The sequence below is a fragment of the Aspergillus mulundensis genome (genome assembly GCF_003369625.1).
Source record: "Aspergillus mulundensis strain DSM 5745 chromosome Unknown scaffold_7, whole genome shotgun sequence".
In the NCBI taxonomy this organism is placed as follows: Eukaryota; Fungi; Ascomycota; class Eurotiomycetes; order Eurotiales; family Aspergillaceae; genus Aspergillus; species Aspergillus mulundensis.
The window spans coordinates 1,123,422-1,132,433 of record NW_020797895.1 but is presented as its reverse complement, the minus strand read 5'-3'; the positions used below and the strand labels follow the sequence as shown (position 1 = coordinate 1,132,433).

Below are 9,012 nucleotides of genomic sequence, written 5' to 3'. Positions count from 1 at the left end.
CAGTACCCAGTCTCACACGTGGATAATGTTAGGGCACAGTGGACGCTGATGGGACTTGAACATTATCCTTATTGTTAAATGGATCCGTTCCGCGACACATCCGTACCTATCAACCCTCGGGTCTCCAATATAGTCACGAGTAACTTCCGAGATTCTGGTGTTGGTGTGTCTAGCAAGAGCTGCCGCGGCGCCCAGACTGACACCGACCGGTGCCTCAAAGGGCATTATCCTGATCTTTGACTATAAGATAATGGTGCGCTACAACTGGAGCTGGTCCTTGTAGACCTCTAGAATTCCTTGGTAAATATAAAATGCCAGTAGTTTCTTGCTGCTTAGGAAAGAGAGCAGAGATCCGTTGTTCCTTAGCCAAGGCCGAGGCCAAGGTTTGAGTAATGTTTTATTGATTTAACTCAGAGCGCGTAGTATGGATAGTTCGACCCCAGTGGCCACAGGTACTAGAACCCTTCCCGTGTAGCGCCGACCAAAGAGCAGTCTGCTCCCACAGAGGGCGAGGAATCAGATGTACCTGCCGCAGAAGCTGTCCAGGTGACACAAAGGTCGGATGGCACCGGCGTTGCCTTGCAGCTTGGGGCCTAGGCGGGATATCAAATTATTTATATACCCATGGTAAGTGTGAGCGGACGTCCTTTAAGAATTCTTGATAGTGTAGGCAAAGTGCAACGATCTTCGTAGGCCCAGCATTTATTCCGCCGCACAAAACATAGTAATTGCGATTATAACATCATGGTCGCAACCGTTTGTCCAGATTTAGAACACTGGTCCCACTTGCATTCTGGTCGCTTTCGTAGGTATTGCCGCCTTGATTCAAATCATATGGGAAGTTCCAGCCTCGAGCGCTGCCTAACGTATATTTCGTCACAAGGTAGACCTACGTCCACTGTCTGATAGACAAACCCCTTGGGGAGCCAACCAGTAAACATAAGGGTCCCATGGAGCTTCGACTAACAACATTTCCCTGAGCTATCGTCTTAATAGCGGACAACAGTTGGCAGACCCTGAGGGTCCTCCATCGATTCATCCCACTTCTTAGGATCCGCGGGTTTCTCTATTGCCCCTAGTTCCGTCAAACCACGGCGGCTCACCATCACGCGTCCCAATACGTAGCAATCTCACGCAAGTCCGCCAGCAACGCGGGCGGGTTATCCAGACCAGGGAAATGGCCGCCCGACTCGTGGTCTACCAAGCCATATCGCCCGTTAGCAATAATGCCACTTCTCACATATCTCGAAGGATCAAGGAAAGAAAGATCAGGTAGGACTCACTGTGATAAAGCACCAGGTTCCCAACCTTGGCAACAAGTGCCTCCGGCCAAAAGCCAACATTATACTTGAACGCGCTGAAGAGCAAGGGCGCATCCGTATGCGCTTTGGTGTACTCCGTAGCGAAGCCATTGGGGTTTTGGGCATATGTTAGTACGGAAGAGGCGAAGGAGCCGGTTAGGTAGTATAGTGAAATGCTTCGCAGGATCTCGTTGTGTGTGAGTTCTGATGGTGCTTGCCCGGCGTTGGGGTCGGACCCTACAGGTACGTAGACTCTGTTAGTTTCACTTGATGGGTGAAAGAGAGGGTAAGGGTACGCTTACAGTTGAGAAACTTCTCGCCGATCCAAGCAAGCTGCCCGACGGGGTTATCGTGGAGTGCGAGGCCGATTGTGTTTGGCTGCCATGCGTTAGGTCGCCTTGACACCAAGCACGGTGGCAAGACATGCATACCTTCGTAGTTTGTTCCACGAAATAGCCCTCCCCGGTGTTTGTCCACTCCTCAGCGAGTTCCTGTTCAAACCTCTCAAGCTCTGTGTCAAGGGTTATATTAGCCGCAGCGAGCTGATCCGAATTCCAGGGGTAGAACGGGAGGAAAGCCAGGTGCGCCGCGCGGACAGTGGAGTTGAATTGGTCGTAGAGGGCGTATGCGATGCCGCCGCCCCAATCCGTGCCGAACGTCGCGTAGGTATCGTAGCCCAGGACATCAGTTAGTAGTGTGTTGAATACGCGCGCTGTGTCGGCGAGGGTCCAGTCCACGGGAGGGACGGAGGAGAAGGCGTAGCCTGGGAGAGAGGGCACGATCACGTCGAAAGACACGCTCTTCCCGGCTGCTGTGGAGGCTCTCTGTGTGAGGTTCTGGATTATAGGCGCGAACTCGAGGAATGAGCCGGGCCAGCCGTGGAGGAGGAGAAGGGGGATCGCGTCAGTGGCGTTGCTTTTTTGGTATATGAAGTGGATGTCCAACCCTTCGATTTCGGCTGTGTAGTGATTGAATCTGGAGTGTGTTTAGTACTGAAATCCATACGCAGTGATGCTGTGACAAACTTGTTCAGGTCGCGTTGCTCCCGCCCCCAGTTGAACGTTGTTAACCATTGGTTTCTCAATGATTTCAGGATTTTCAGGCCAATTCCCTTTGCGGTCCCCTCGTCGACGTACAGAGGGCGATCCGGCAACTTCGTCCGGTGAATTTGATCCAGCATTCGGGGGACCTTGGACGAGAGGTCGATGTGGAATGGCTTCAACTCATTGTTGCTTGCAGTAGGGCTTGCCTGACTAGCCTGAAGCAATCCTTGCAAAGCAAGGAGCATGGAAGAGAGCCTCATGTTTTTGGCCTCTTTTATCTTGTTTCCCGTTGTATTGTTGGGACCCTGAGGACCTTGAAAGGAACCCTGCGGCTCTATTTATACGGCGAACAACCCCAGAAGCGGGGTCGGTGGTGATTAGCAATCAATGACCAAGTAGCTTGCTCATCGAAAAAGCAAACTCGTCGTTGCTCTGCATCATCATTGTCCAATACAAGGATGTTCCTGGAGTCAGGCTGCATACAGCTGAATAAGGGGAAATAAGCACTAGAGAGCTTAGCGCAGGCTCGATGCTCCAGCTACTCCAACGCCACGCTCGATAGGGAATCCAAGCAAACGCCTTAAACTCTGCAAACACGTTTTTCAAGCTTTTTGGTGGTTGGTAAGCAAACCCTAAGGGTGGTCAAGGACAGCTGACTTCAATAAAAGACCCGAGACGATCGGCAAACACCCCCTCTCCGATCTCGTTGGCGTTCGCTTTCTCCATCGATGTCCTCGAGACCTCACGATACGGCCACTGATCCAACTCTGAAGACCCGTTGCCCTGCCAATCTCGTGGACGAGTCTTGACCGGACCATGTCTTCCCAGCCTCTCAGGGTAGGATGATTTGGGATGCGGATGGGCACGTCTATCTTGAAACTTGAAGGCAGATAGTATAGCCACTGTATGAACCCCTCCTGCTGTTCCCAACTTAGGTTACTGGAACATGGCTTCGTGACAGAGGGGTATCTGGCTAGGGTCGATGTTCATCGTGAAAGCGTCAAGGAACAGGCAAACAGAAGGTACTCCGTATAATACCAGAGACTTCCTATGGTAGGCGAACCGTGTTCGCATGCTGTATCTTTTGCATTTGTTAGTTTGAGTTCGCCGCTAAAAGGTAATGCAAGCTTACCGGAGTTGTCTGTTGATTCAACCTGAGGACGTGGAATTTCATCGAGCTCGGCCAGATGAGACATTAGGTCTATAAGATTCCACAAGATATTACATGCTACTTTACCAAGGATCTGCTCACGCAGATCTGCCATGATTTCTTCCTTTGATTGTGGAGTACGACGCTGTTGGGGTATCTTCAGGAGGCGAGTCGAGGCTTCTGTCAAGAGGTTGGGCCTTGAATTGCCGAATGGCGACTCGATATCTACACTACCAGCTTTGAATACTGGGTTGTCGGCTGAAGATGCGCCCCAAACAAGTTGCTGGGGAAATAGGCTGTGTGTAGACCTCAGCAGTCATTACAATCTTGTACGCACGGCACGCGGCAGCAAGTCCGTGGTTCTGACTGTTGCTGTTGCCTGTAGTCCTTCTTCCACTTGACAAAGAACCGCAAATCTGTTGGAAGGAACAGAATAGTCGGATATTTACTACCTTCCCGGCACAAGGGACAATCTGCTTCGCGCCCTCGGCCAGTCAGGGCTTTACCCGCACCGGCCAGGGCCCAAATCTGAAAGTTAAGCTCTACTTCTCCCGGGTTTGTGCACTTGCTTGGTAGGTTTTGAGGTTGCCCTTGGTGCGATAGTATCGATTTCCATCGAGCCGACCGGGAAGGTGTTTGCCTGGGTGGACCTTTTCAATGTGTACCATGCGATAGTCGCTGAGGCTGACAGTAGACCAATTCACATTGTTGTAACAGATCTTCCAAGCCTGCCCTAACTCCATGCCCAAGGTAGGTAGCTGCGAGTGGAGCCCTGTAAGAAATGTCCATAAAGACACGCAAAGTATTTTCAATCCCGTGTTAATCGCGGGTGGCTTGAGGAATATGTCTGCTCGTGGGTGTGGGCTGGTTCAATATATCATTCTTGAGCCAGTTCATAACTATAGTGCAATACAGCATCCGCACTTGCTGTCCTCATACTGTTCGTGGTGGCACAGAGCCTATCGAGGCAGAAAGACGGAACCATCAGATTTCCGTTTACTTGCGTTCCTTGCCTTTAACCTTGCCCTCGCTCTTCCCCTCGCCCTCGGGTGCTTGACCACTCTTACGCTTCTTTTTTGCGCTGGGGACACTGAACTTCCTAGGCTCTTCTAGCACTTGTTCGGGAGCTGCTCCTTTATGCGGAAATAGGTCTCCAGGTCCTGTTTGGAGATATTGCATATTGCTCATGGCAAGGGCGTGGGGCTTCTCTTCAGGCTCCTAAAGTATCTTAAGCAGCTTCGTAATGTCAGGTCATCCAAGTTTAGCCGCCATGCGAGCCATGCGAGCCATGTAGGCCTCTTGGAACTTTGCCAGTTTCTGTGCCTTGGACATGGTCGATGGGCATACGGTGGGAGGTCATTGGACAATCAAGAGTTTACTTATTCAACGACGGAGAATGGTGCCACAGGCGGAAAACAGTGCTATATGTACGATATCCAAAGTTCCTGCCTGGAAACATTTATCATGTTCCTTGTTACATGCTCTGGCCCACACCTCATCCACCAGCGGGTGGTTTGCAAAGTGCGGATGCCGGTGCCTAACATATATTTAGGTTTCATGGAAGGAATTGCTTGTCGTCTACTCATTATGCAGGTAGTTGATATATAAGTTGATCTTATACGCCTTGATGGCGTAAATCTTCCGCGTGAGAAGCCCCGTGAAAATACCATTTGTACGGCTCTTCTTTCCTCTTGCTCCAGGTCTTTTATCTACCATATCTTCCAGATGCTCGAGTTCAGCTTCGTTGTCGGCAACTTACGCTTTGAGGAGCGCCTTTCCACGATTCTAGGTACGCCAACACATGAATCGGTAGGCGATTATAAAGTAATGTGCATTCTAATTTACTAATCGTCAAGTCAAGTTCCGTTCTTGCTAGAAAGTGGCGGGGGACTAACTGGTCGTGGCCTCTTGGGCGACGGCCTATAAAGTGGTGCAGCTATTCGCCTGCGCAGACCGGCAGGGATCATCGAGACAGCCGCCGCTGTGCCCGTGCGTAGCACAATCCTGGAATACATAGCACTCGAGTAGTGTCAAAACTGCTGCACCAGATTGGTTGCAAGTATGCTGCATTTAGGTCGTAGCTGTGACCAAGAATTGACATCAACTGTCTGAATCCAGGCTATCGATTCCGGATCTGGATTTGTCGTGCTGCATCAGGCATTGACGATACAACCTCGATACCTGAACCATTTTCATGCCCCGCCCCAATGTCGAAAGAACCTTGAGATGTCTAGCATGCCTCCCTTGGCCTCGGCTCTCTCTACGGGCGGTGCAAGTGTCTGGTATATTCTGATGCCACCCACATAGTCCGTGGTGGCCGCGATAAATGGGTTAGGGTTGCCTCTGTTTGTGTCGGGTTGAGGGTCCTAATGCCGCCCCGTCCAGCCACCTGTCCATATTGTCATCTGTAGGCAATGTTCACTTCGAACGATTGCTAGGTGGCTCAGGTGAGCATGTTTGGCCTCATGCACAGAAGCACCTTCACTATTGAGGTCGTATGTAACTTTTTGAAGATACCTAATGGCCAGGCTTTGGCTTCCACATAGCTATCTTTACCAGACCCTGCCATCTGACCACTATATCTACAAGCCCCTCTGCGCTTGATCCTTTCGCCCTTTTCCTAAATCTCCAAGGCAATCCTGTGAGGCAAAGACCCCTCCACGAACTGAGGCTCCGGCTCTCCCCAAGAATAAAGGCTCAGCCAGCATCACGAAGTTTTGGAAAAAGGCTACGAGCCGCGAGATTCAGTTGGTCTACGAGCACGTCTGGTTCATTGCCAAGAGGCGCTATTTGTATGCAGCACTCCCGATTTTTTGTTAATGATCAAGTACTGCACGGCGTGGAAAGCTCATCTGAGTAATGCCAGCACATGTGGGGAAAGCTTCTTGTGCACGGAAAGACCTCTATCCTCCAATTACTGCGAACATTTTAGCAACAGGAGCGTTCTGTCCAAGGCGGCGGGTAGCCTGGTCCACCTCACAGGCCTTGAACGGACTGCAGATGCTCTGCGGCTGCGCTGCCTTGATGCCACGACATAACACCTTCGCGCGGAGTTCCCAGCAGTCACGCCTGGGAGCGGGCTTTGTAAACGGTATGTCCAGGTCTGCCGTAGTTGGCAAAGATGTGTTACAGTATATCTAATTTTAATGCACTTCTTTGACATGATCGTCGAGATTCTTATATAATTCATAGAGTTTTGACCTGCCATCAGCGTGACTGCAGCGACTGGTCTCCCAGTTCTGTTTGTTTTCCATGTGTCTGGTCAGGATATCCATTATACCCAGGTATATGGTACCAGTAGCACCAGTGCAACCTTCACCCAGACAAGGCTCGGACAAGGCCATCGTCTTTTAGTTTGTCCAGTTTGTAGCGAGCGTCTTTCACGTTTGAACCATTTTTCTTGTCTTAGTGGCTCGGGGGATCTTTGTAACCATAATTAATAGTACGTTTGGTTGACCTGTTAGTAGTAGTAGTAGTGATATTTAACGCCCTGGGGATTGCTAGGCGTATGCCTAATGTTCCAGACCTCCCTTAGGGTATGGGGGCGTGCCGCCGCTAGGCAAGTAGCTTATTTAAATAAGTTTATATATAAAAAGGCTTTTTATTTTAAAAAATAATTTTTATTAACACCTATAGGCTAGGCGCCTGTTTTTTACTTAGTATTTTAATATATAATTATTAGTAGGTATTATTTATTACACGCTTAAAAGTCTAATTATAATATTTTATAAAATTTAGCTTTTATATAAAAAAATACCCTGGGTAAACTAGTTATATTAAAAAAAGGTATTTAAAAAAATATAATATAAAAAAAAGTATTATTTAATATTAGGCTAAATAATTTTAATATAAAAATTACTAGGGCGCGGGAAGCCCTAGCATAAGTAAATAAATTTATAAAAATTTATAATTTTAAGTAAAAATATAAAGCCCTTAGGCTTTAGTTTATAAAAATATTTTAAGGCCTTAGCCTTAATTATTAATAATATTATAAGGTACTAAAGCTATTATAAAAATTATTACCTAAAGTAATAATAAAAAACTAGGTATTTAAGGCTTTTATTTTTTTTTATAAAAATAAGTAAGCTTAATATTTTTATATTAAAATTATTTATAATATTATTTAAAATTTTTATATAAAAACCTAAGTACTAGTTACTAGTATAAAATAAAGTATTTTAATATTAATTCTAGCCATGTTTTAACTTAATAGGGCTTTAACTTTATAATAAGTTATTACTTATATTAAATAAATAATTTTATAAAAATACTTTTTTATTATTTAACTTAAATAATATAGTATATTTACTTATATAAGCTATATACTTTACTTATTATAAGTTATATTTTTAAAAAGTTAATATTTAAAAATTATGCCTTTGTAAAGGCTACTTTATTAACTAGCTTATTAATTAACTTATTTTTTTTAATATTTATATATTTAGGGGATTATTATAGGCAAATTATGTATTAATTTATAAGCTAATATAATATTTAAAAAACTTAATTTAAAAATAATAAGGGCTGCCCGCGCGTGTATTAAATTATTAAAATATTATTAATATAAAGCTAATAGCAAGGCGCTTTTAAAAGCTTTTTAATTATAGTTTTTAATTTTTAAAATATACTTATAGCTTTAGTATTATATATATAAAATTAAATATTAATTATTAATAATTTTTATACTTAAAAATATTATTTATAGTAAACTATATAGCTATAACTTACGCGGTGTACTTTTTAATATATTTATTTAAAATTATTACTAAAAATTACTATTTTTATTATTAATAATACTTGCTATTATTATTTAAACTTTTTTATAGCTAGCTTCTTGGCCTTGCTACTAGTAAAACTTTTTAGGTATTTTTAAAAATAATAAAAGTATGCTAAAACCAGCCTAAAAGTTTTAAAAAAAAGTACTTTTATTATTTATAGTTTTATTTTAAGTTTTTAATATAAGCTAGCGCCCTAATTATATAAAATTTTTAATAATATTACTTATATTACTAGTAGGTTTTAGTTATTAATTAGCCTTAGCCTTAAAGTAAATTATAATTATGCTTTTTTTAATATTATTATTATAAAGAAAAGCCTAGTATCCCTAAAAAAGGTTATTATAAGTATTATTTAAAAAATTAAAAGTATATTATAAGTAGCTAGTGCTAGGGTTTTTTTAACTATTTTAATATACTAGCCTAGCTAGGTATTAATTTTTAAATTTTATATATATTTTTTAAATTTAATTTTATTATTATATCACGCCTTCGTGCTATATAATAAGCTAAAAATAATATAAGTAATAATTACCTTATAAAAAAAGTTTGCAGGCAAACTATATATTATATATATTAAATTATAAATATACTAGGTTATTACACGGGCTTTAGCTACCTACTTAATAATATACTAATATTAAAAAAGCTATTTATTAAAAAAAATATTTAGCTAATATAACACAGGCTATTTTTAGCCTAGTGCTATAGTAATAAAAATAATTATTAGCTAGTTATTAATT

The 9,012-nt window shown here is 43.4% G+C and overlaps 2 protein-coding genes across 2 annotated transcripts; both read right to left on the bottom strand.

Annotated features, from left to right (window-relative positions):
- Positions 1-1,105: 1,105 nt before the first annotated feature.
- DSM5745_07180 (epoxide hydrolase family protein) lies at positions 1,106-3,540 on the bottom strand (the record flags this gene model as incomplete). The annotated part of the gene is made up of 7 exons (XM_026749196.1): positions 1,106-1,197; positions 1,284-1,538; positions 1,604-1,679; positions 1,733-2,276; positions 2,327-2,670; positions 3,002-3,216; positions 3,477-3,540. 7 exons carry the CDS (start codon positions 3,538-3,540, stop codon positions 1,106-1,108), a joined length of 1,590 nt encoding a protein of 529 aa, XP_026602286.1.
- A 950-nt stretch (positions 3,541-4,490) lies between these two features.
- DSM5745_07179 (uncharacterized protein) lies at positions 4,491-4,854 on the bottom strand (the record flags this gene model as incomplete). The annotated part of the gene is made up of 2 exons (XM_026749195.1): positions 4,491-4,712; positions 4,801-4,854. The coding sequence occupies 2 exons, from the start codon at positions 4,852-4,854 to the stop codon at positions 4,491-4,493; spliced, it is 276 nt and encodes a 91-aa protein (XP_026602285.1).
- Between the last annotated feature and the right edge of the window lie 4,158 nt (positions 4,855-9,012).